The 26780-nt window shown below is 44.9% G+C and overlaps 1 protein-coding gene across 1 annotated transcript; it reads left to right on the top strand.

The window, feature by feature from the left end:
* NUP188 (nucleoporin 188kDa) lies at positions 1-26780 on the top strand. The gene is made up of 43 exons (XM_009998909.1): positions 1-49; positions 629-702; positions 1301-1385; positions 1805-1885; positions 2156-2200; positions 2479-2571; positions 2685-2804; positions 3139-3350; positions 4008-4122; positions 4796-4996; positions 5669-5758; positions 6302-6367; positions 6876-6995; positions 7460-7586; positions 7711-7866; positions 8220-8346; positions 8772-8859; positions 8953-9029; positions 9181-9295; positions 9629-9749; positions 9983-10049; positions 10475-10603; positions 11843-11976; positions 12343-12449; positions 13160-13366; positions 14118-14287; positions 14977-15046; positions 15951-16018; positions 16650-16845; positions 17346-17423; positions 17795-17880; positions 18308-18453; positions 19553-19734; positions 20113-20313; positions 21162-21254; positions 21447-21605; positions 22310-22447; positions 22852-22926; positions 23642-23851; positions 24563-24694; positions 24845-24915; positions 25310-25439; positions 25957-26780. Exons 5-43 carry the CDS (start codon positions 2192-2194, stop codon positions 26125-26127), a joined length of 4857 nt encoding a protein of 1618 aa, XP_009997211.1. The 5' UTR covers positions 1-49; positions 629-702; positions 1301-1385; positions 1805-1885; positions 2156-2191; the 3' UTR covers positions 26128-26780.

Here is a 26780-nt window from a genome sequence, read left to right as displayed (position 1 = left end):
CAGAGAATTATGGACAATTCTTTTGGGCAGATCAGCTTTAAGAGAACCAGTAAGTCCCTGTCTTCCTAAGCTGGTTTATCCATCACTGAATGGACTCCATAGTTTAATATGTCATTTGTACATTGAATATTAGTGAAAACAGGTTTTGCTGCTTTTCCCCCTTCATTCCCGTGGCTTTTGTTTCTCCATCTCTGCTCCTTGTTCATTCTTCCACTCCTTGTTTGTAGCTGCTTCATGAACTACCTGGAAAGGTGTATGTGAGAAGGTGGTTCCCTTTCTGGAGCAGACACAAGTGCTGCTTTCTAGACTGGCTGGCCTGGGGTACATGAGTGGTGCAGCCTCCTTATTTTCTGGGATGGAGCCTGTGCTTTCAAGAATTTGGCCAGAGGTTGGAAATCCAAATGTTTCTGAACCTTTGCCTCCAGTTCCCTCTCCCTTCCCATGATTAGGCAGGGAGCTTCTTCTTACAACGTGCACCTTGAATCAGTCTGAAGCAGAGATGCTGTCTGATGTTGTTCCTGTCTCCTTGTGGTGGTGGAATTTCTTTTGCTTCACTTAAATTTAACTGGTCTGATGCTCAGCAGTCTGTTGAGGAATCCCTTCAGCAGTATTTGGTTCTTTTTTTTAGGCACAGATTGCAGCAGAACTGAACAATCACTGGCAGAGGCTGTTAGAGGGACTTTCATACTATAAACCCCCAAGGTACAGTCAATTGTCTGATTCTAGAAATTAACCTCTGAAATGGGGCCTTCTAATAAGTAGGGGAGCATATTGAATGTTTCTCTCTGATTACATTCAGGTAGATTTTTACTCTTTTGCATGACTTGAGATTTCAGAAGAGGAGTAGTAAGATAAACTATTTAATCCACATAACATTATGGGGCATGAAATACAGACCCGAAAGAAGTAAAAGCAGTTTCTGTTGTTATTACTGATGTTTGGTAGCCCTTAACCCTTGCCTCTGCTGAGCTGCAGTGACCATGTGCAAATGTGCAGCTTGTGGAGAAGTGACTCCTCTTGACACTCAGCCATTGCAGAAAGACATCCAGGTTCCCTTACTGGAGAAGGTGGAATGAATATAAAAGCTTGCATTTATTATAGTGATAATTGTGAACAATGGTAAGTTTTGTGTGGTGGGAAGATCATAGAATAGTGTTATGTGAACTATTGAAAGGCTGTTGAGGAAAAAGCAAATGTTCAGTTTAAACTGATAAATCTGAGAACTTTGAAATGAAGCCTCTTCAGTTCATTCCTTGGCAGTGCTGCATTTTTCATGGCTAAACTGTCTTTTTTTCTTTAGTACCACTTCTGCTGAAAAAATAAAAGCTGATAAGGATGTAGCTGCTCCTCTGAAAGAGCTGGGTCTGAGGGTCAGCAAGTTTTTGGTGAGTGAAGGTGCTATCTGATTCTTTCTTATTCCTGCAGTTGGCATTGTTACTGGGATTCTGGTGTTTAAGCCTCTTGGTGTCGGATAGAGGCAAACTGAAGTTTCAGGAGTCTAAAGATGTTGGAAGTACATGTTTGGGCTATAGATCAAAATGTCCAAAAGTGATTAGTGACCTGGAGGTGCTTTGTGTTTTTTCTGGGTGACTTCCTTTTCTGCTGCAGAGGACCCTGCTTCTGTACTTTGCTATAAACACAAGTCCTGACTGAAGCAAGCATCTGTCTGATGCAAAAAAAGTTTCCTTTGGCATCTTTTGGAAGTTACTTGTTTTAAAGAGAGAAGCTGCTGGAATATTTGGAGAGAATCTTTAATGAGTTCAGTTGCCTTTTATTAATTTCAGAGCATCTTTCTTTTTTTCAGGGTCTGGATGAAGAGCAGAGTGTGCAGTTGTTGCAGTGCTATCTTCAAGAGGATTACAGAGGAACAAGGGACTCCCTGAAGGTCCATGGCTCCCATTTATATTCTGTTCACTCCATATCTTTCCTTAATATGAACAGTTTGTTGAAAGAGAGTGAGTGGGGATGAAGAACAAATATTTAGTTAAAAATGAGTGTTTTGGCTTTGTGCTTTGGGAATCTGTCTTTCCAAAAGAAATTGAAAGAAAAGTTGTCTTTTGTTTACTTTAGTCTGTTTTTTTTTTATGGTGAGGATGTATTTTGTCAGATATTTTTGCAGTAGATAAACATTATTTTTTTTGTCTTTTGCTTACAGACAGTTATTCAGGATGAAAGACAGAGTCAGGCTCTGATGCTGAAGGTTAGTAATTTCTGTTAGAATGATCTCTTGACAGACAACCAATTCTATGTCCTTGGATAGAGAAAATCTTGGAATAGCTGAAGAACTAGCTGATCTTTAAGATCCCTTCCAACCAAAACCATTCTATGATAACTAAAAACCACTTAGTTGAAACTCCATCTGTAGGAGTGTTTGAGCACTATATATTCTTGTGGTGAGGACCAGTGTGTGGGAGAGGAAAATGAGTGGGATTTGGACACTGCAGCACGTTGATATCAGTAACAAATTTATATTCACAGCTTGCTGACTATTACTATGAGGAAAGGATCTGCATCCTGCGCTGTGTCCTCCACCTGCTCACGTACTTTCAGGATGAGAGGCACCCTTACACAGTGAGTACAGGTGTCCTGTCATTGCAACAGGCTAAATGTATAAGTTGTCGACTTGTGATTGTAAAAATCACAGCATTGTGCATGTGAGAAGTTAATTTATTTGTTTCTTTAAGGCACAATATTTCCAGTGTGTTGAAAAGTTGGACAAGGAGCTGGTTCCTAATTACCGGAAGCAGTTTGAAGCACTGTACAAAGCTGAAGCTCCTACATGGGAAACACATGGAAATCTCATGGTATTTTGTTTCTTGCTGTTATTTATTCAACTTAAAAAGTTTTCCCTTATATCTAGTGTGTTGGAAGAAGGAAGTTTCACTCAGAGACAAAGAGAATGACATGGGACACATTCCTTGTAATAAATCCCCTGATAGCCCCAGGCTAACAGATCCATTCCTGGGTAGTTGTCCACAGTCTCCCTTCATCAGCACAGTGTATTTCCAGTGACTGTCCTTGCCATGGATACAAACCTGCTGCACAAGCTGTTGAAATGCTTCCACACTTGTCAGTTTCTAACTGGTTTGCCTGACCTGTGAGCTTCCCTGTATGATGGTGGAACTTTTCCTCCTGCAGACAGAACGGCAGGTTTCCCGTTGGTTTGTGCAGTGCCTCCATGAGCAGTCCATGCTTCTGGAAGTCATCTTCCTCTACTATGCCTACTTTGAAATGGCACCTGATGAGCTGCTGGCATTTGCCAAGATGTTCAAAGAGCAGGGATTTGGCACGAGGCAAACCAACAGACATTTGGTAGATGAAAGCATGGATCACCTGGTGGATCGTATTGGGTAAGTGGCACCTGAATTTGTGGAATGTAGAGCAAAACAGTTGCTCTCCTCAGGAAGAAAGCATTTGTAATTCTTGCTGCTGCCTCTTAAAATCACTGCTTTTCTGGCTGAGCTTATTGTGATGAAGGCAAAATAGCTTTTCTGGTTTCATTGGAGGTTTCTGACAAAGCAAAAAAGTGTCATGACAGTCCTGTGCTGTTGTCTGGCTGCTCCCTGCCTGGAGGTGAGCACTGTCTGACTGTAGCATGAATTCTGTTGCCTCAGTTCAGGCTCTTGTGGGTCTGCTTGCAGACAGCAGCAAGGTCTTCACTTTGCTGCACAGGATGGAGCTCCAGCTGCAACCAGGGGGAATGAAAATCCTGCCAGGTGGCAGAGACTTAGAAAGGTGGGAAGGCATATCTTCAAATTTCAATGACTTCTTGTCTTTTCAACCAGAAGTGCTACTTCTGAAGATTGTGATCTATCATCTAGTAGCATTTCAAGACAAAAAATTTATTACCTGCTGTTAATTTAATGTAATTTCTTACTGCTTCAGAGAGCAGGGGAACAAAAGCAAACCAAAGGTTGGTTTTTGACCTCTTACGATGTTTTAAAAAAACACAGAATTCTTAAATAAAGTTTCTTACCTACTTGTTTTTATTCTTTTCCTGCTTGTAGCTACTTCAGTGCCCTTATTCTGGTGGAAGGCATGGAAATTGACTCTCTCCATGAGCGTGCTTTGGATGACAGGACACAGGAGCACAAGTTAGCCAATAACGAGCGTGTCCACCAGGTAAAAGCACTGGTGGAGTAACCCCTGGTCAGGCCTATCCACACAGAATTTCCTGTGATTACCCAGACAGGGCTGTTTGAAGATGATGTGTAGAACTTTCTCATCCTTGGGTTTGTTGACCAAGTGTAAGAACTAGTATCCCCATAACATCCTGGGGCCAATAAGAATGAAATTAATTCCTCTCTGCCTTATGTTTCCTTGGTTACCCTGGGCCTTTCTGTAAAGAAAGATGCATGCAAAGAAGTGGACATTGAGAAGTTTCCATAAGGGAATGATGTAGTGTCAGTGCTTTTAGAATAGAGAACATCTGAGGCTAGACTACCTGTAAGTCTATAAACCATGCAGAAAAACATACTAAGGCTGCAAGTGTATGATTAGGTCAGTTGCATATTTGAATCTTAGAATGGTTTGGGTTGGAAGGGACCTTAAGGATCATCTAGATCCAACCCCCTGCATGGGCAGGGACACCTCCCACTAGACCAGGTTGCTCAGAGCCAAATCCAGCTTGTCCATGAACTCTTCAGGGCTGGGGCATCCAAATAAATAATTGAAAGAATGTTCTGCAAGGGAGAGGTGACTGTTAGCAAGAAGATGCAATCAGCCATGTGCTTGCCCAGGGTGAACTTCTTTCAGATCACCTCCATTCTTTGGCTTTTGTCTTGTCTCTGGGCAGGAGATGGACAACCAGCTGCTGCAGTTGGGGGATGTCTCACACCATGCTCCTGTGCTTTTGGCCTGGGCTCTGCTCCGTCACACTGTAAACCCCGAGGAGTCAGCAAACATTATCAGGAGAATGGGCAGCACTGCAATCCAGCTGAATGTTTTCCAGTATCTGACCAAGCTGCTGAAGTCACTGAGCAGTGGGGGGAAGAATGTGAGTTTCTTGCAATCAGGTGTATCAGCTCTGGGAACCTTTTTCACCGGTCATGATGAAAAGTGTGGTGGGATGCAGGTGATTTTGAACCACAGTAAATCTGGCTTTAAGCAGAGTATGAAGTAAAGCACCTTTCTTTCAGTGAAGAGCAGAAATTCAGCAGATGTTTATGCCTAAAGGAAAAAAAAACCACAACACTTCTGTAAGTTGAGGAGCTACATGACTGGTGCATTTAGTCACATTTGTTGATTTGCTCCCATAGGTGTACTTACCATTGCAGATCTTGAGTATTAACCCTGTTCTCCCCTCATGGTTTCATTAGACAATAATTTATATGAGAGTAAATTACTTTGTAGGCAGAAACCAGTGTAAGCAAATTCTTTTGATTTCTATGAGCAGCTAGTGCTGCTTTTTTTGATGTTCTGAAGGCATTTCTAATGATAGTGATAGTGGTCAGATTTCTCATTTTGGTGCAATATTTCATGTTAATGTGGAGCTCACCTAATGCCTGCTCCCTGTTTGGCTGCCCCTCTGCTGACTGCAGCCAGGGTGGATGGAAGAGGCTGTTACTCAGATGAGTCCACAGCCTGTAAAGCAGGCTGAGCACAGATACAGTGTGTTCTGTAATGTATAATCTTTCCTCTAATGGCTTTGTGTTTCCTTTCTTCCCAGTGTACTGCCAGCACAGCTTGTATGTGTATTTATGGGCTCCTTTCCTTTGTCCTGACATCATTGGAATTACATACTTTGGGCAACCAGCAGGTAAGCATCCAGGGCTTGTTGTGTCTGATACCCGGTTTAAAATAACTTGTCATAACTGCTACTTATTACTTGTGTTAAACTGTAATCCTGCATTTCAGACTGCAAATGTTATGTAACTTAGATCTAAAAACATGATTTGCTGGTTTTTCCCACTGCATTTACACCATGCCAACTTAGTAAATGCCTCTGCATCCTGGCTGATTAATAATGAAAGAGTATACCTTGCCTTTGAAATCCCATGGATTTGAAATTAATTGTTGATGTGTTATTTCCAAAGCAATGGAACTAATACATACTCCATTTTCAAGTGTGAGAGGACATCGTAGTAGAGTTATTTGTCCTGACCAGTCCATTCATGATGAGGAGCATGGCTTTAGGCTGCCTGTGTTCTGGGTTTGGTTGTTCCTGTTTGACTAGAGGAAGTAATTACATCTTGTCTAGTAAATGTGGAAACTTCAATTCCAAAGATGTGGCAGAACTTGGTTAGGATGAAATCCCTGTTTGTAAAGTAAGTTATTTTCTTCATCCTCTCTTCCTCTGAAGGATATAATTGATGCTGCATGTGAAGTTCTGGCAGCTTCCAGCATTCCTCAGCTCTTCTGGAAGACAGTAAGTGCACTGACAATTCCATTGGCCTATCTTGCTTATAACCAAAACCTGATTAAAGGTCCCCTTTTAGGGGAGGAACAGACTGGGTATATTTAGTTAGTTTCTAGGAGGGCCTGAGGAGTTAGTGTTTTTTGTATCTATCTTTGATTCACCTTTGCCCTTTCCTGCCTTTTAGGTACAGCCTTGGCTTTACTCTTGAAGGATACTGGAACAAGTTTTAATATAGGTGATAGTTTAAACCAGGGCTGGGGTTGCAAGGGTTGAACTAACTGCTGGCAAAAGCATCATGCTTATTATTTTGTTGTTACAGAATTAGGGTGATATGTAATGCATCACAGTCTTACTTTTGCCTCATGCTTTAGTCTGTGCAAGGACTGGAGTGATACTTTTGTGCATGATTCATGTTAAATGTACAGTTTTAAAAGGAACTCTCTCCTTGTGCTATACTCACACCATTTAAGCATTTGTTTTTAGTAATGAGACATTTGTTTTCTGTTTTCACCACCAGGAACCTACTGCAGGTCTGGGTATTATCCTGGACAGTGTGTGTGGGATGTTCCCCCACCTTCTCACTCCTCTCCTTCAGCTGCTCCAAGCCCTCGTGTCAGATAAATCTACTGCCAAAAAGGTACAGCATCTCTCTTGGTGTCTGGGAGATGATTCCTTTCAAAGGGTAACAGTCTGTGTTGTAGTGCTGAGCGATTCTTTTCATGTGCTTATGTCAGTTGCCATCTTAGATGGCAGACATGAAGGTTTTGTCAAAGAGCAGTGGACAGGTCTCCTTTTTAGTCCTCTGCTGTTGCAGGACGCTGTTTTCTAGCTCTTAGAAAACTTTTCTACTCTTATGACTGAAGATTAAGATACTGCCTGATTGTTCAGGTTGCAAGGAGCTCATGAAGTTCCTGACTCATTAGATGAGACTTGTCTGGACATGTGGGCTGCCTGATACTGTTTCTGTAGGGCTGACGCGTTAGAAGAGTGTTGTACACATCAAGTAAACTTCCCTATTCCTGAAAATGACCCGACTGATGAATTTTTCTAGAAGGTCTGGCACTTTGGCTGTGTGGTTTAGGCTCTCTCTGTGTGCTGCAGGTTTACAGTTTCCTGGATAAAATGTCCTTCTATATCGAACTGTACAAGCATAAACCTCCTGATGTGATCTCTCATGAAGATGGAACACTTTGGCGAAGGCAGGCGCCAAAGCTCCTCTATCCTCTTGGTAAGGAGACTGCACTGGACCTTTTCTTATGGAATTTGGATTTGGGGAATTTAGTTCTTGCTCTGGCTTCTAACTCAGGGGTAAATTTGTGACTTTATTTCACCTGTTTCTTCAACCTTTTTAGGACTAGGTCAAACGAATCTGCGCATCCCTCAGGGAACAGTGGGCCAAGTGATGCTGGATGATCGGGCTTATTTGGTACGTTGGGAATATTCCTACAGCAGCTGGACACTGTTCACCTGTGAGATTGAGATGCTGCTCCACGTCGTGTCCACAGCAGGTGAGACATCCTGGGAGTATGAGAGAGAACATGTAATTGTTAATAAGCATTAATTTGAGGTTAATCGTACAACTGAACAGCTCTGAAGACTTTTGAAAGAGCATGGAATCCTTTCTCAGAAACCTGATTTTTAAATTTTTAGCATAATACTGTAAAATTCACTGCAAAAGGCCAAGAGCATGTAGTGAGATGAGGTCAATTTTAGGTGTGGGAAAAGTTGAGATAGATAAAATAAATGTTTTTGGGATGGGAAATAATCATGGGGTTGTATGGTAAGATGAACATGCGTTGTTCCAGGCTGTATTACTGCTTAAGCAGGATTTTGCATTCTAGTGGTAGTTTTCTTTGCCCAGATGTCATCCAGCATTGCCAGAGGGTCAAGCCAATAATTGATCTGGTTCACAAAGTCATCAGCACTGATGTCTCCATAGCAGATTGCCTCCTGCCCATCACCTCACGGATCTACATGCTCCTGCAGAGGTAAGGCACTGCCTGGCCTGAAGTCACTAACAGCAGAGGTACCTGAGAAGATATAATGAGCTGGAAAAATGGCTAACTATTAATTTTGCTAAGAGCTTGGCAAGAAGCATGTCTCTGCTTGAACTCCCCCAACCTGGAGTTCAGGTCTCAATACTGTTTTGGCTGGGAATTGATGTTCTGCTGCACAACGGCTGCTGTGACTGTGCTGTCACACCAGCCTTGCCTCTGGCAGTGGATGGATCTGACTCAGGTGTGAGGGGGAGGTGGCAAGTCTAGACTGAAAGCACAGACTCTGGTGTCTGTTTGTACTTGGATAGGTTTTATACCTCTGTGCTTCACTGAGAAGCTTTTTTGATCCAAGCAGCAGTATATAGGCTGGCCCACAGATGGCAGTGCTTTTTATGTGTAATATTTCTTTATTCTAGGCTAACAACTGTCATCTCTCCCCCCGTGGATGTTATTGCTTCTTGTGTCAATTGTCTGACAGTACTAGCTGCTCGGATGCCAGCCAAGGTGAGGAATTGACCACCTGGGTTTGCTGAGTTGGAGAACTAGTAGACATAGATATGTGAATGAGAGGGAATGCCTGTCTTTTTTCCCTTGCAGGTATGGACTGACCTTCACCATACAGGGTTCTTACCATTTGTTGCCAATCCAGTGTCCAGTATGAATCACATGATTAGGTATTCATGAACCCCAGCCCTTTTATTTTTTGCCTGACCTATGCATAACCTGTCATGAGAACTTTGTGCCACTGTTATATCTGTTACTGTGACATCTCTCATGTCAAGAGTCCTGCTATTCATGTAACAAACCCTCTTACTCAATTTCCAGTGCTGAAGGGATGAATGCTGGAGGCTATGGAAACCTGTTGATGAGCATAGAACAGCCTCAAGGCGAGTACAGCGTTACCATCTCCTTCCTGAACCTGATCACAACTCTTGTCAGGGTGAGTGCCTCTGGACTGCTCTGTGTGTGAAGCCAGCTGTAGCCTTTTATGACAAGAAAGTGAAAACAGCCATGTCTGAGATCCCTGTACACTGGGTCTCTAGAGTGACCATTGGTTAACACTCCCTTCCATGCTACTGTTTGTGTTTTCTCTGTAGTCTCATTCTTTAAAAAAAAATTGATTGATCTGCAAAAGAACAGAAGTTGCTTGTAAATCTCTGTCTCCATGCTTGGTAGTTTTCTCACACTTTAAAGACATATGGCATGTCTTCCTGCAAAAGGTTTCTTGTCCATTTAACCAGAAGGGAGACAATAACATCTCTCTTTCTCCTAGGGACAACTTGGTAGCACCCAGAGCCAAGGACTTGTGCCTTGTATTGTGTTTGTTCTGAAGGAGATGTTACCAAATTACCACAAATGGCGTTACAACTCTCATGGAGTGAGAGAGAAGATTGGTAAGGATGTTGAGGGGGAGGAGGAGGAGGGGAAGAAAAAGGATCACCTGTCTTCTCAGACAGAATGTGTGAATTTTTCCTCTTTTTTTTCCCATATCTTTTCTAGCAGCCGTTTAGGATCTGCTTTGTTGTGTGTCTGTCAGTATTGCTAGATGTTGTGATTTGTTTAAAAATATTAGGAACTAGACAACAGATCTTCCTGAACTGACTAGTGCATTTCTTCTCTGCTTTAGGGTGCCTTATTCTGCAGTTGATCCATGCTATACTGAATTTATGCCCTGAAATGGATCCTTGCAGCAGGTAAGGCAGGTGATGGATTTCAGATCTGCACTAGCCTGGCTTACAGAGCAGGAGAGCTCTGTTGCTTTCTTTTTCTTTCAGGTTTTGAATGTAAATTGAGTAGGAATGAACTGGCATGGTTGTATGGTGCTGGTTCCAGCTCCTTTCAGCATTACTGAGTAGGGTGGAAGAGGAAGGGTGGAAAAATATTAAGGACACTGTTTTTTAGAACAGCTGGGGAAGAAAGAGAAAAGAAAATAGTTTTCCTGGGGCGGACTGCCACACTCTGGTGTATCCACTCTGAAGAAAACAAAAAGGAGCATGAAGGAGGGGCTGGGAGGTTGTAGACATTAATAGGTTAATCTGTGGTAGTTTTCTAAGTGCTGGGTTGGAAAATACTGCAAGAGCTCTGAGAGCTGCTGTCCTGTGCTGTTTGTGTCCCCCAGCAGTGCTCCCAGCCTCCAGTCCCTCTGCATCTTCAGCCTGGCCAACACTGAAGCAGGACAAGCTGTCATCAACATCATGGGCATCGGGGTGGACACCATTGATATGGTGGTGGCCTCCCAGCCTAGTAGGTGAGTGGTGGGTTTAGTTTCAGCAACGTGTGGAGGAAAGAAGCAAGTGTTTGAAATATACCTTCAGTTGGTGGCACTTCACAGGGGGTGAGCAGAGCAGCTGGCCATCGCAGCCTGCCCTGCATGGCCTGGAGGAACAAGCCTTGCTTGTTCCACATCTGTGTGTAGTCTTTGCTGGATGCTCTCCATTTCATGCAGGTGTTTTAGTTTTCTGTTTTTAAGTTATGTTTGGGGTGTAAATGTGTTCAGTTGTTTAACATTTGCATGCAATTACATTTTTTAATAAAAAATGCACTTGAACTCTGTAAGATTGAATGACTGAATTAGAAGCAAGAGGATTAGAGCCAATGTGAGAAGTTCTGTGTCTTCAGGTAACACCAGGGTTCCAGTCTAGTTATGCCCATGAATAAATCATAATAAAGCTTAAATTTCTGGAAGTGGCAGGGATGACCAGTCTCTTAAGGATGGTTCTGAAGGTGACTCGATAAGTACCCTGAAAGTGTTGAAGACACCTTCCCTGTAAAGGACCTTAACCTCCTGGTGTTGCTTTAGCTATGGATGAATCTCCTCTTTCCTCAATTCTGTTTTTTTCTGGCCAACTTTACTTGACAGATAGCCAGGCAAACTTGCTAGCAGGTTGTTTCTGATAAAGTCTGCTGGTTTGTTTTTTCTTTCAGAATGAGTCTGAAGGGGAATCCAGACTTGAGGAGAAAGTGAGACCTATTTGAGAAGCCTTTTTTGCTTTAATGTCTCCCCAGGATGTTTTTCTGATAAGGAAAATCTTAGGAAAATACCAGACTTAGAACCATTTTTGTCTGTTCATCCAGTTTTGATTCATGTATCATTTCTGAGAGATTGGTTCTCTACATGTTTCTCCCTCAGTCTTCAGAGAACCACAGAATGGTTTGAGTTGGAAGGGGCCTTAAAAATCATCTGATTCTTAATACATCTTTAATCTCTGTATCTGAAAGAGGCGAGACAATGTGACAATGGGCTGTCACAATCTTTTTCTTTTCTTGTTTGCTGCTGAAAACTCAAGGCTGGGTAGAGAATTGTTTTTGTGGCTATGTGAGGGTTTGTGTTTCAGCAGCTGTTGTGTGGTGACATGACAGTCTGAGTAAGTGTGTCTTTTAACCCCTGATTGACAAGAGATTAGAATTTCCTTGTTGAATGCTGTGCAAATAATAAATGTCAGTTGTCAACTCCGTTACTTACTTTGGTTTCCTTTTGGAAATGCAGTGATGAGTCCCAGGGCCAAGGCCAGCTGCTGATCCAGACAGTGAAGCTGGCATTCTCTGTTACCAACAATGTCATCAGGCTGAAGCCCCCCTCCAGTGTAGTGTCTCCCTTGGAACAGGCACTCACTCAGCATGGTATGTCCTTCTCCTTGGGGGCAGCCTGGGGAGCTGTGCTTTCTTGTTAATGTGTGTCTCATTGCAAACAGGAGTTCAGATTTCATAGTTCCAAGAAGTGGTTGCCAGTGATGGGAGAAGGTCTCTTCTCCCTCCTCTAAGGCAGTCTTCTCTTCTGGAGTGTTAAGCAAATGTGGGGTGGTGTTTGGTGCTTTGTAATGAAGGTGGAATTACAGAATGTAGGAAACCAGCTGCCCCTGGCTGGGCCCTTGCCTTATTCTTCTGGAAAACTGACCTAGTTCTCACCTTCTGCTGTGGAAATCGTTGGGTAAATAGTTACATCTTGTGGCTGCTTCTTCTCTTTGATTTTAATGATGTTCTCTCCAGGTGCTCATGGAAACAATCTTATTGCTGTCTTGGCCAAATACATCTACCACAAGCACGACCCTGCTCTTCCTCGCCTGGCCATCCAGCTGCTCAAGCGACTGGCCACGGTAAGACCCACACTACTGCTCCTTTGCTTCTCCCCTCTGACTGATTCCACCACTGACATTCTTTCAACATAACTTCTCCACATCACACCAAGGGCCCTTTGCTGTTCAGCTCATCCTCTGCTGGTTCAGAAGTCACTCAGCATCTCACTGAGAGACTTCACATGAGTGGGAAGTTCTCTGCACCTCAGTTGTTCTCTTCCCACTTTTTGAGTAACTTTCTCAAGTTGCCCTCTTAAATACAGTTCCTACACCTTCTCAACTGGAACTTCAGCATCTTACTGAGTAGGTCATCCTATATTTAAGTTTTTAAGAGCTTTCCATTTTGCCTTTTAGACTTACTCTTTTTGGCTGCTATACTCTGGGAATGTATTGGCAGTTTTATTAAAGCATATAAATCCTACTCTGGGTTTATTTGTTTCATGAAGTACTTTTGCAGAACTGTTATTCTCTTTTCCAGTGTTGTCATAACCCTTGAGAAACAGGTGAGGGATGGAGCAGAATTGCCAAAGAGGAAAAGTTTGATCATTTTGCAACTTTTCTTACTGCTTAATGACAACAACTTACTTTTGAATTCCATCACATACACTCCAGAGATTCAAGACCAAATATTTTAGAGTTTCAGTTAGAAATGCAAATCAGCTTTTCTATGGAGAAGGAGGATGCTGGAGGGGTTGGTTATTCTTGATCCTGATGTCTCTGTCCTGGTGCAGGTTGCCCCCATGTCTGTGTATGCCTGTCTGGGCAGCGACGCAGCCGCCATCCGGGACGCCTTCCTCACCCGCCTGCAGAGCAAGATTGAGGACATGAGGATTAAGGTCATGATCTTGGAGTTCCTCACAGTTGCAGTGGAGACACAACCTGGGCTCATTGAGCTGTTCCTGAACTTGGAAGTGAAGGATGGCAGTGATGGGTCAAAGGTAGAACAGCAGATACTTGCCCCAAGTCTTTTATTTTTGGGAGCTTTCATAGCAGCCTTAGGGCACTAGTCTTTAAAATCTGGTAGTTCTTAGATTAAATCTGTACTGCTTAATGTAAAGATAAATGCAGGTTGTTCTGGCAATTAATGGATGTGTTGCTATCCCAGTTTCAGTTTTCCCTCAAACCAGAGAGAAACTCCCCAATGTTCAAGGCAGATAGTGAGTTAACATCAGAACATCTGACCAAAGATCCCAGTGGCCCGCTCCCTTCACTCTGTACCTCAGTGAGACTGAGGTACAATGGACAACATCAGTTCTCCAGAATACCTGCTTTGCAGTTTAAGGTCTTCTTGGGTTAGGCTCTTTGGAAGTCTTAGCTTAGCTCATTTTTTATTCCCATACAAATATCTTTTTATTCTCCTGTGTCATGTCCGGTAGTGGTGGAGTCACCATCCCTGGAGGTGTTTAAGGAAAGACTGGATGTGGCACTTAGTGCCATGGTCTAGCTGATGTGGTGGTGTTAGGTCATAGGCTGGACTTGGATGATCTCAGAGGTCTTTTCCAGCCTCAATAATTTTATGATTCTCTGACTACATTCCTTGTAGTCATACACAAAACATACAATGGCGTCCCAGCTCAAGATTGATTTCTCTGCATGTTGTTTGAGTGGCACCAATCACATTCTACTTTCAGGATGCCACCGTATTGATTCTGTGGCCATGTAACCTCTCTTGGTTTCCTTTTCCTTTAGGAATTCAGCTTAGGAGAGTGGAGTTGCCTGCAGGTAGTCCTGGAGCTGATAGACTCCAAGCCCCAGGAGCGGTACTGGTGCCCCCCCTTGCTGCACCGCGCTGCCATCGCCTTCCTGCAGGCCCTGTGGCAGGACCGGCGGGACAGCGCCATGCTGGTGCTCAGGACTAAGTAAGTTCTGCCTTTGCTGCAATGCATTTTGATTGCTTGCTTTTTTTTTCCCCCCGAAAACACTGTTTCTTTAGTTCATCTGAGTTTTCGGGGTCGTTTGCGTCTTAAACTTTGTGTGTGGTGGACTAGGGAAGATGAGAAGCCTTTATATGCTTGTTCAGAAACAAGTCTGTTTGATTCTGTTTCTTTTATACAAAACTACACAAGCTTGTATAAAAGCTTATTCATCAGGTGTGGAAGAGGAGACTCAGGGGAGACCTTCTCACACTCTACAACCCCCTGAAGGGAGGTTGGAGGTGGGTGGGGTTGGCTAATCTCCTGGGCAGCTAGTGACAGGATGAGAGGGCCTGGCCTGAAGCTGCTCCAGGGGAGGTTTAGGTTGGATATTAGGAAGTACTTCCTCATGGAAAGCGTGATCAGACACTGGAATGGAGTGCCTAGGGAAGTGGTGAAGTCACCATCCCTGGAGGTGTGTAAGGGAAGACTGCATGTGGCACTTAGTGCCATGATCTGGCTGACGAGGTGGTGTTAGGTCATAGGCTGGACTTGATAATCTCAGAGGTCTTTTCTAGCCTCTGTGATTTGTGTTTACCAAAGCATGTTTTCTATAAAGTTTGAAACAGTCAAAATGTTGCCAGGCACATGGCAGGGTGTGGGTAACTGATGCTGGTTCTGTATGTATCTTCTAGGCCAAAGTTTTGGGAAAATTTAACCAATCCTCTCTTTGGGACCCTTCCTCCTCCTTCAGAATCATCAGAGGTGAGTTACATCCGAGCAAAATGAAGGGAGTACTTCTCAGAAAAGGTTTCTAAGTGATGTAGGTGCCTCTTCCCTCTGCCTGCAGCTTTCTAAAAGGAAGTATGATCAAGTGCTTTAAACACAAACAGGAGATGAAGCAAATGCTTCCTGGCTTTGCAGAGACTGTGCAGCCATGAACTGTATTTTTAAATTCTCTGCTCTTTATTCACATATGAAACAGAAATAGATGTTACCCAGTGGTAACAGTTTCTCTGTAGTGTATCCACACTAAACCTTGTGTGCTGTTTGGCAAAATAAACTCTGGGGGTTTTATTGCATAGCTCAGGCTGACTGGTATCACAGAGGAATTGATTTGTTTCTTGTTACTGTTCCTATCTGTGGGAGTTTTCCCCTTCATAATAAAGATCCTGTGCTTTGAACACAACCTTCTTTTCTGGTTATTACCAGTCCATGGTCAAATGACCTAATTATTGCTGTTGTAGGAGAAACAAATCTGCAAAACTGCAATATCAGTCACTGCAAGTGGATGGGTGGGGATAAATCAGAATTCCACTTACCCTGCACAGCCATGTTCCAGTACTTCAAGGGTGGCTAACATGAAGGTGGAGACTCCCAGTTTGCAAGGAAAAAGATAAGGGGTGATGGGCATAAGTTGCTTCTGGGGAGATTCTGAATGGACACGAGGTAAATTTTTCCCCAGGAGGACAATCAAACATTGGAATAGTCTCCCAAGGGAAGTGACACATTCCTCCACATTGAACAGTTTTTAAGTCCTAGCTTGACAGGGTGCTGAGGCACCTCATGTAAACTATGGTAGGACCTAGAAAAGTTGGACCAGATGATCCTTGATGTCCCTTCCAACCTGGCATTGTATGATTTTCCTTTTTTTTTTTTGTCTTTATAGCTCAGTGTTTTGGATACCTGTGCCTTAATAATGAAAATCATCTGTTTGGAGATCTACTATGTTGTCAAGTGAGTCTTTGGTAGTCTCTCCTTCATCCCTGTACTATTTAATTACCTAAACTCTGTGTGTGAAATCTTGATAGACCACGCAGGCTCTGAGGGAAAAAGTACGTGTAATCCTGTGAAAATGGGGGAGGAGCAATGATTTATAAACTAATCACAAAGGGGCATTTGAGATCTTTGTGACCACCAGTTGCAGAAAGAGACATCACAGTCTTTCTGCAGCCTGTAGGTGAGAATATTAGTGTTAGTATTTTCCTTGTATCCTGGAATGAGAATATTTGTTAAAACTGTTTGTAAACTAAGCTAAGTACATGTACTGTAGTGACTGCTGAGTGACATCTCAGATGTTTTCTCCCACTTATTTTCTTTTCCTGATAGTAACAGCCCTGTAATATATTGAGAAGTCAGGTTTAACTAAAATATTTGCTTAAAACAGAAAAAAATCACAGATTATCTTCTGGGGTCACGTTTTCCCTTCACATTTGATGCAAATAGTGGGATTCCCTGCACAGGTCTAATATGTGGAATAACCTTGACTTGCAAGCTGTGTCCTTGGTTTTCCTACCTGAGTCTCAGAAGAAGTGTAACTTCTGACCAAAGAATACATGAAGATAACTTCTCCTCTTGGTTTGGTCAGGGGCTCACTGGATCAGTCCCTGAAAGACACACTGAAGAATTTCTCCACCAAAAAGCGTTTTGCTTATTGGTCAGAATATGTGAAGTCACTGGCATTTCACGTGGCAGAGACAGAGGGGAGCAGCTGTGCCTCCATGACTGAATATCAACTGCTCATCTCAGCCTGGAGGATGCTGCTGATAATCTCTACTAGCCATGTAAGAACTCTCTCTTACCTTTCATTATCATCTCACATAAACATTTTGAATAAACATCATTTTTTCAGGGTCAGCCAAATCATACTGAAGAATTTCCTTTCCATTTTCTTGTACATATGCTTGCAACACAAGCTGGGCACAAGCACAGTTCAAGAGATTAGATCATTTTTTGGATCAAAATTAGCATATTGTCTCTCTGAGCAGAGGAGGGAGGTGCTAAATAGTTTTTTTAGCAATTTTAAGTAATTCTGTAATCCTGAAGAAGTTTTGCTCAGTCAGGTGAGGCAGGGGTGCACCATTAAGGAAATTAGCAATTGCCAAGTTTTTGTCAAATGGTATTAGAACACTTCAGTGATTTCTGTACAACTGCCTTATCCAGCAGCTATAAAACTTGGTGAAGTCTTAGAGTAACAAACTAAGACAGTAGGCTGATGTTAGACTGCTAAGAAGGTGCATCTTTTGTTGTGCTTGATTGATCTCTGTCTTGTCTCTGATCTCAGGCAGATATAATGCATCTGACTGACTCTGCAGTTCATCAGCAGTTGTTTCTGGATGTTCTAAATGGGACCAAGGCTTTGGTAGGTGCTGTGTCCTGTCAGTTCTTTAATTTCCCAATTGCTCATAATCTTTGTGCTATGAGGAGTTCTTTGTCTGCAGCTGCTGGCCACCTTAGGCTTTTTTACGTCCTGTGAAACTGGTTTGAAACTCAGTCTCTCTCCGTGAATTGATGAGCTGCGTGTAAATGTTTTGTATTTGTTATTCTTGTCATCACTGGGTGACCCTGCAGAGGGTCCTGGCTCTGGTTCCTTCAGTGCTCCCAGCTGCTGGAGAGCAGACCTGGTCATTGGGTGGTGCTGGGGATTTTAGTGTTCTTTCTTTAGTGACTTTTAAAGTGACTTCTCACTTTAGTGACTGTTGCAATTGTGACTATTGCAATATTCCTTCCTAGCTCCTAGTTCCCATGTCAGTCTCCTGCCTGCAGCTGGGGTCTATGCTATGCACCCTGCTTCTGATCCTGCTCAAACAGTGGAAGAGGTAGGTATTTTGTGTGAATAATTATTAGTAGCTGCTAAATATAAAAATTTGGGAGATTCTGTTTTAAGGGTTTTGCTCTAGTGAAATTCCTGTAGGGATCTGGGGAGGAAACTGAAGCCTTATCATAAAATTCTCTTTTTGGGGTGTCTGTAGGTTGTTGCTGAAATGTAGTAACACATGTATGGTTTGGCTTCCTGCTTGCTGGTGAAAAGTGCATCAGAAAAGGTTTTGTGATAGTCAGTCCTGCATTCTCACTGTACTGTGGAATGTCTTGAGTGAGATCCAGGTGGTGACTTAAACTTTACATGGCAGAACTGCTTTTGTTTGTGTGGATCATAGAACTTAAGATACACGCAGCTCAGTCAAGCCAATCTATTTACTGAGGGATCTTGTCTAATCTGAAGAGCTCTCCCCTTTTTGTTGTCAGCGAGTTGGGTTCTGTGGATAAAATCATAAACTCCTTGACGCAGATTCTGGAGGGAGTGCTACAGGCAGATCAGCAGATGATGGAGAAAACCAAAGCCAAAGTGTTCTCAGCTCTTATCACTGTGCTGCAAATGAAGGAGATGAAAGGTGAGGTGGTGTCAAGTGTCAAGAGCATGGCACCCCTTGACACTTCAGTGTTTCCAAGATAAAAATGCATGTGGTGTTAGTAGGAGTTCAGGATGCTGAATATAGTCACCAACCTGAGGGACTGCTGTGCTCTTTTTCTTACTTGTTTTAGCTAGTTTAAGAAGGAGATGAGTTTTATCATTCTGTGTGTACATCTTCCCTTCTCGTGTCTTTCCCCAGCAATAAACCTCTGTGTTGGATAGGACAAGAGAGTGTTCCCTTTAGTTTCTGAAAACAGCTCAGGAGGTATGGGAGGGACACCCTATTAATGTCATCTCACAGAGTGACTGTAGAGACAACAACAAACAACCCAAACACAAGAAAAGCTTCTGAGGGTACATTTTGTTACAAACCAGGAAAAGGAGATTGGTCATTACTCCTGTCACTGGTGGATCATCTTGCATTGCAGTAGCACTTGAAGACCCTCAGTGGAATTTGAGCAGTATTTCTCTGTACAAAACATACAAAGGCAGTTGGGGTGTTTAGAAGTGTCTCATCTTACCTTTCTGTGTAGTCCTTGTCCTGCTGCTTGGGCCAAGAGCCTTTGGAAAATAAATAGAAAGTGGAAGTTTGTGTTGTTTTTAAATGCTTTTCTTTGTTGTTGGTTTTGATTTTCCAGTCCTGCTGGTAAAAGGTGGTGCAATTTATTATAATGGTTTTGATAAGAATGTAGTATTTATACAGACTCACAGAACATAGATTGCACCCAATCTGCATGGGCCAGAGCCAGCAACCTGGAGACATGGGCAGGAAATGCTGTAGTGAGCAGTTATGTGTCCAAAGTAGTGCTTGCGTTGTGCCTTGTGTCAGGAGTTTATAGGACTTTTTGGTGAAACTCCCATGTTTTTGTTATCCAGATGACCATCTAATCCCTTACCACATATCCTCCTAGACATCATCATCCAGCTGAGTCACAGTTCCTCACGTTCTGTTTTGTAGGTTTTGAAAACAGAATCAATACTAATTCCAAGAAGTGTGGCCCAGTCATGTCACCACTTAAACTGGAAAGCTAAGTAGAAGGGCTGTGTGTTAACTGCTGTCTCCTGTTTGTGTGTCACAGTGAATGAGATCCCACAGTACTCCCAACTGGTGCTGAGTGTGTGTGAGACACTCCAGGATGAGGTGGTTGCTCTCTTTGATCAGACCAGGCACAGCCTGACCTTGGGAGATGCTGCAGAGGACAAGGACAGCATGGAAACAGATGATGCTTCCCGAGCCAAGCACAAGGACCAACGAGATGGGGTAAGGGTTCCTCTATTCTGCAGCCACCTTTCTTTAAACAAAAGTTCTGGGTGTGCTTGGAACAACTTTCCCTTGCAGCCTGCTGCATCCAAGGGAGTTTTTGGCAGTTCCTATTTCATAATTACTCTTGTCTTTTGTGCGTGCATCAGTCTGGGAAGCTGGCTCTGGCTGCCTCCTTTTCAGATCTGTCCTAAAAAACATTGTCACAATTGCTGGTACAGCCAGGAGGTGTGCAGAGTGTAATGTGAGGGATACCAGGTGCCTTAATTTATGACTCTGAGAATGACTGAACTTTAGCTGGTGTTAGTAAATGCTTCCAAGATTTTCTGGGTACCCATGTCAAGCCTGTACTTTGTCTTCCTTTCCTTGTCACTGCAGGTGTGTGTTCTGGGTCTGCATCTGGCTAAAGAGCTCTGTGAGGTGGATGAAGATGGAGACTATTGGCTACAGATCACTAGGAAAGTCCCTGTGCTTCCAACTATCTTTGCTGCGTTGGAGATCAGTCTGAGAGTTAAACAAAACCTTCACTTCACAGAGGCCTCCTTACATTTACTGCTGACCTTGGCAAGGACTCAACAGGTGAGAGGTGCAGAGAAATGAGAGCATTTAGTTATACATTTTTAATAGGAACTGTATATCTCATTATTCTGTCTGCAATGCAGCTGAACAATGATCTGTAGATAAATGGGTTTTTTTAGAGGCTGTCAAGGTCCTGTGTGTGTGCCTGCCTGGTTTGCCTTGCTCTTTTCCATAATGGGATGTCTTGGATGGAAGAGCTGAGCCAGCTAGAGCAGACCTGGAGTTCAGAGCAGGCACAGTCACTGAATCTGTTCTTCTGCAATGCAGATTATCCCCCGTAGTTAAAACAGCACTGAGTGTTGGAACTGGCTTTCTCCTTAGTTGCAATAAAGCATTATTTATCTATTACAAATTCAACTTGGTGAGGGGCTTTAGGTGAAAGCAGGGTCATTCCAAAGCCAGCCTTCTTCAAGGATTTCATGTCAAACCAGGTAAGATGGAAATGGAATTCATAGGACAGTGATGCAGGTTAGATTTTACTGGATGAAGTGTTTCTTTTCTTGATACTGAATTCTTAACATAGAAGTGTGTGTAGATGAAAGTTCTCTAAAAGGGTGGTGAGACCCTGACCCAGGTTGCCCAGGGAAGCTGTGGCTGCCCCATCCCTGGCCGTGTTGAAGGGCAGGTTGGATGGGGCTTGGAGCAACCTGGGCTGGTGGGAGGTGTCCCTGCCCATGCAGGGGGTTGGAACTGGATGATCTTCAAGGTCCCTTTCAGCCCAGACTAGTCTGTGAATCTATGTGTGTGACAGTGTGAAGGACAGAAATATCTAATGCAAAGAGAGTCTCTTTAGTCTCAGAGAGGGGAGAGGTGCAGATTTTAACAGGAGTTTGTTGTGTGACTTGCAGGGAGCAGCAGCAGTGGCTGGAGCTGGTGTCACTCAGAGTGTCTGCCTGCCCCTCCTGAGCGTGTACCAGCTCAGCACCAACGGAGCCATTCAGGTGGGTCCACCTCTGGTGGGTGGGAATGCACCAGGAGAGCTGGTGGCTGGAGCAGAGCCCTCCTGGTCTGGGAAGGAGAGCAGCCACCCCCAGAGCCTGGAGACTTCCAAAATCTCGTGGAGGGTTTGTGGTGGGTGCCACACTGAGCAGCAGTGTATATGACTAACTTATCTTCGTGTCTGACTTGTTCAGACATCTGCTTCATCTCGGAAGTCCCTGGACGCCCCCTCCTGGCCGGGGGTCTATCGTCTCTCCATGTCCCTGATGGAACGTCTCCTCAAAACCCTGAGGTACAACTTCCTGACAGAAGCGCTGGACTTTGTTGGTGTCCACCAGGAGAGGATTCTTCAGGTGTGTCACAAACCTCCTCTGGGATGGTTTGCTTGGCTTCTCTGTGGCAATAGCCAGGGAAACGTGTCAGGAAGTGCAGAAGCACCGAGGAGAGGCTCCTGCCCCAGGAAGGTTTGCAGTGGGAATAATTCACTAGTGGGAGGAGGAGGATGCAGAACATAAACCACACAGGCAGGGATGATTGTTATGGTGCTTGTTACAGCTGAGCAGTCACCACGTGTTTATCCTGTTCACTCCTGGGGTTATTACTTTGCTGCAGGTGTTTAATGTGCCTGCTCAACATGAGAGTTTGATAGGAACTCACTTTCTGGCTCTCTGCTCTGGAAAGAGGAAGAGAAGAGTATTCTTGGAGGTGGCTGCAGCTCAGCCTTGCTCTGAAACACCTGTACTGGCTGGACTGGGTCAGTGCAGATGTGCTGCAGAGTCCTGTAGGCACAGAGGTGCTGAGTTCCCTGCTGATGGGCATGCTCCCTAGGCAGAGAGATGCCTTCTCAGGTGGCAGCACAGCTCATGGAATGCATTGACCTCTGCCTGAGAATGTAGAGTGCTCTGAGTCTGACCCACGTGCTGTGCAGCTACTTTCATGAATACATTTTCCCTCCTGAAGAACAGACCCTCTGCATCTTCAGCTTTTTCTCCTAGAGGAGGGAATGGGCTGTTTGTGGTTGAACTCTAACCACCCCAATTCACTTCTCTCTCCCCAGTGCCTGAACGCAGTACGGACAGTTCAGAGCTTGGCCTGTCTGGAAGAGGCTGATCACACTGTTGGCTTCATTCTTCAGCTCTCAAATTTCACAAAGGAGTGGCACTTCCACCTGCCACAGCTGATGAGGGACATGCAGGTAGGAGCTAGGGTACTGCTGTGGGTAATAGGTTGCCTTGGAGTGAGGGATTTGCACGTGTTAAGAGAAAAACGTGCTGGATCACCTTTTTTATTGCAGTTCTCCTAGTAGGAGTTATTGCTGAGGTCATTTAAGTGTCTGTTAATACCTTGTCTGAATTGAGTGAGGAAAGAGAACTGTTTGGGATAGACAGATGGTAGCTTGGAAAAATAACTTGGGGGATTCAGTGTCTTGCTTTCAGTTCTCAGTGCCAGGGGAGTCCAGAAACATACCTGGAAATTGAGTCTGCATTGATCCTTTCTGATCAGTGTTGTGTTTAACTGGATTTTCTAGCTTCCACCAGTGGCAGTGGATGGATAAGCTTTGAGCTTTAAGAGATTTCTCCCTCACTTTCTTTATTCCAGGTGAATCTGTGTTACCTGTGTCAGGCCTGTACCTCCCTCCTGCACAGCCGCAAAATGCTCCAGCACTACCTGCAGGTGAGGATGGACATGGGGAGCCAGACTGGGAGTGAGGAGTGCTGCATGCCTGTGCTCCCTGGTAAAAGGCAAAGATCATTCAGTATCCAGGCTCTTGGATATTGAATCACTTGTCAGTCATCCTGATTATTGCCAATCATCACTTTTGCTCCACAAGTTAAAAAATGGGGCAAGAGTAGCCTGGACTCTCACATCTCTGGATTGTGTGAAGCCAGTCCTGGAGGAGCCTGTGTCTGGATGGTGCTGTTGTCACTGTAGCTGCCCACGCTGCAGCAAGAAAGCTGCATTGCTGTAGTGCTCTGTAGTGCCATTAGTTTAAGCCACTCTTGACCTGGTGTCCTTGATCTAATTTGATTTGTTGACGAGGGGAAGCTCTTGTTCTTGGGGGAGCCCTTAGATTCATGAGGTGGAGATGATGCATTGCCAGTGATGTGTCCTGTCAGCGTGGCTGAGGCTTGGGTTGTTGATTAGAGATTGTTTTTCCAGAATGTGGAATCTAAATAGCCTCTGCAGCTGTCTCCCTGCAATGCAGTTCCTCCCCTGATGCACACCAAGTGCAGATTCCTATGCTTCTACCAGATGACAGACTTTGGGTGCCTTATTTCCTCATTCCTTTTGTTCACAGTTGTTTTTGTTTTTTTTTTCCCCAAATCCTGGAAGGAGCCCAGAACAATCACACCTGCATTCAAGACTTTCTTTCTGCCTTTCTCCACAGACAAAAAATGGTGATTCCCTTCCATCAAGTGTGACTCCACGAGTGCAGAGGAATCCCCAGGCCTCCTCCAAGCATCCCAGCCCTGAGTCAGAGGCAGCAGAGCAGAAGGCCCTGCTCACAGTTCAGTACAGCCTCCTGAAAATCCTCAGCAAGTCCCTTGCTGCCCTGCGCCACTTCACCCCTGATGTCTGCCAGATCCTCCTGGATCAGGTAGAGGAGGAGGAGGAGGAGGGATGCAGCTCCCTGCCCTAGGAGAGTTTCCAGCATTTTGGGTGGTGTTCTGAGTCTGCAGGAGGCATAGTCTGTCCTGCTGGAGGCAGTGGCCCCACCACAGCTCTGTCTGCTCTTGTGCCACACAGAGTGGGAAGGCAGGACACAAGGGATTCCCCTCAGATGCTGCTCCATGTGCAGGGAAGGCTGAGTTTGGTGTGACCTGCACAAAACTGTGGTTGTGGAAACCTGCTGGGGCAGACTAAGAACCCAGCTCAGTTTGTGCCTCGCTCTTCTGAAAAGACATCCTGTTGTTATCTGTGTGGCCAAGTGGCTGGTCTCCAAGTTCACAACAGGAAGGTTTAAGCCTTGGTTCTGGCAGTGTCCTGCTGGTAACTTCTGGATAGTTAACTTCCTTCTATGCACCTGGGTGGTTGGAAACAATCTGGAAACAATCATTGCTTTAGCCACTTGGTGGCAAACTATGTGGCCTGGGCGTTGGAGGCTCATCGATGTGAGGAGAGGCCTCTGATTGTGCAGTGCTATTCAGATCCCTCTCTGCTGCTCCTTTACCTGAGATTTGGGCATTGATCTCAGTGCTTTTAGTTCTCCACCCAAAAAGTGTGATACAGGGACTAGGTGTTCCTGTTACTATGACAATGGCTCAGTCATGGCCTGGGGCCACTCTCTCCTCTTTCTGTTTCCCCACAGTCACTGGACCTTGCTGAGTACAACGTGCTCTTTGTTTTGAGTTTCACCACTCCAGCCTTTGATTCAGATGTTGCACCTTCCTTTGGGACCCTCCTTGCCACAGTCAACGTGGCCCTAAACATGCTGGGAGAGGTAGGAGTTGCTCTGGGAGAGGTGGGAGCTGCTCTGGGAGAGCACACTAGGGCAGTGACCCCAGAGCACTCATTCAGCTGGTATTTGACGAGCAGCAGTATTTGCACTTCCTGTCTCTAATTCCTGTCTTTTTTTTTTTTTCCCCTTCAGCTGGACAAGAAGAAGGAACCTTTCCCTCAGGCTGCAGGGCTGAATATGCAAGAGGGAACCAAAACCCTCAAGTAAGTTTGAAGCTCTTTGGTTGGTTGTGGCCAAGGAGCAGAGCCTGATGCTCCTTAGAGCAAAGCTGAGGTGTAGAAGTATCTGTGAAGCTTCAGAGCTATGCAGTCCCAGTCCAAGCAGTTCAGATAGCCCACCAGAAGCTTTCCAAAGCAAGCAGGGGTTTTGGGGGGAGGGTGTTTGAAGCCATCCCAACCACTGAAGATTCAGGTCAAGACTTGTTGGATACTTATTTACCACTATATTTAAATCAGACTTCCCTGAAGACCAGCAGGGGTTTCTGCTTTGCAGGCCATAGCTTTGTGAACAGTGTGAAACCTTTCTAAGACACTTTGACCTTGAACCTGGTGTGTGCTGGCCTTTTTGGCTCCTGCTGATGTGTGTTTCCTGGCACAGGTCTCTGCTGATGTTTACAATGGAGAACTGTTTCTACCTGCTCATCTCCCAGGCCGTGCGGTACCTGCGGGACCCGGCTGTGCATCCCCGGGATAAGCAGAGGATGAAGCAGGAGCTCAGCTCTGAGCTGGTAAGCAGCTTGGACCATCCTCTCTTGCTCTCCACTGCAAATATGGCTTGTGGGAGGAGGTAATTTTGTCCTTGGCTGCCCCATAGAGCCCCTTCCCCAGGGTGGGTCAGCTGGCAGAGGCACCTTGGGATGCACCTACTGGTGCCTGTGCCACTGGCAGCTGCTTTGGGGAGGGAGAGGGGATGTGTTTGAATCATACAATGGTTTGGGTTGGAAAGGACCTTAAAGATTAACTACTTCCAACCCTCTGCATGGGGGGTGTTGCACTTGACCATGTTGCTCAGAGCCCCATCCAACCTTCCCTTGAACACTTCCAGGGATGGGGCTTCCACAGCTTCCCTGGGCAACCTGTTCCAGTGTCTTACCACCCTCACACTAAAGAATTTCTTCTTCATGTCTCACCTAAACATCCCCTCTCCCAGTTTTAATCCATTCCCCTTTGTCCTCTCACTACAAGCCCTTGTAAGAAGTCAGCTTTCCTGAAAGAAGCTGACTTGTTCCTTGCTTCTCCTTTCAGAGTACACTGCTCTCCAGCCTGTCTCGTTACTTCCGCCGTGGTGGTCCCTCTTCACCTGCCAGTGGGGTCCTTCCGTCCCCCCAAGGAAAGTCTGCCTCCAAGCTGGGTCCCGAGGGGCAGGAGCCTTTGTTCCAGCTGGTGCAGGCCTTTGTCCGGCACGTGCAGAGATAGATCCTGCCCTGCCCCCCTTCCCAGGGCTTGCACAGACGGAGTCACATCCACTCCAGAAGGCATCACCCTGGGCAGAGCAGGAGGGGAGGGAAGTGGGGGTGGACAGGGTGCAGCCCCAGCTGTGGCAGCAGTTTCCCCTCCAGCTCCTGCAACCCAGTGAATGTAAGGAGAGCTGAGAGCAGCTCCCAGTGACCAGCCCCCGTGCACAGCCCTGCTCCCTCTGCCAGAGGATCCTGGCTGGGTATGAGTGCTGAACAGTCAGAACCTTTATTTTTATAGCTTGTTCCTCAGCTGGGGAAGCTGTGGCTGGAGGGAGAGAGGAGACAAACTTTCCGCTGGGCATTAACTCTGCTCTTTCACCAAGGTGCAGTCTGCCTCTCCCCTGCAGTCAGAGCCCAGCTGAGGCACAACCAAGGGATCAGCCAGCAATTCAGAGACCATCTTTCTACTGCTATTTTTGTATGGAATGGTTCAAGGTGAGATGGCGTGTGTGTGTGTGTGTGCTCACACCTCCCTTCCTCCTGCAGTCTGTGTGTTGGGTGTTGTTTCTCAAGAGCTCAGCGTTTTTAAGTCTAAAGTTCCATTGCTCTAGTCTTGCAGGTTTTTGTAACTGTGCCCTATTTATACTGATATTAAAACGTTTATAGACAGCA

Source organism: Chaetura pelagica, unplaced genomic scaffold (genome assembly GCF_000747805.2).
Source record: "Chaetura pelagica isolate M959 unplaced genomic scaffold, ChaPel_1.0 scaffold405, whole genome shotgun sequence".
Classification (NCBI taxonomy): Eukaryota; Metazoa; Chordata; class Aves; order Apodiformes; family Apodidae; genus Chaetura; species Chaetura pelagica.
Note: the sequence above shows the minus strand (reverse complement) of the source record. Positions and strands in the feature narration are given on the sequence as shown.

Excerpts from the sequence above, each read along its gene's own strand:
- NUP188 (XM_009998909.1), top strand. Across the intron at positions 10,604-11,842 it reads GTGGCCTCCCAGCCTAGTAG|TGATGAGTCCCAGGGCCAAG; the intron begins GTGAGTGGTGGG and ends TTGGAAATGCAG. Across the intron at positions 23,852-24,562 it reads GCCAGATCCTCCTGGATCAG|TCACTGGACCTTGCTGAGTA; the intron begins GTAGAGGAGGAG and ends GTTTCCCCACAG.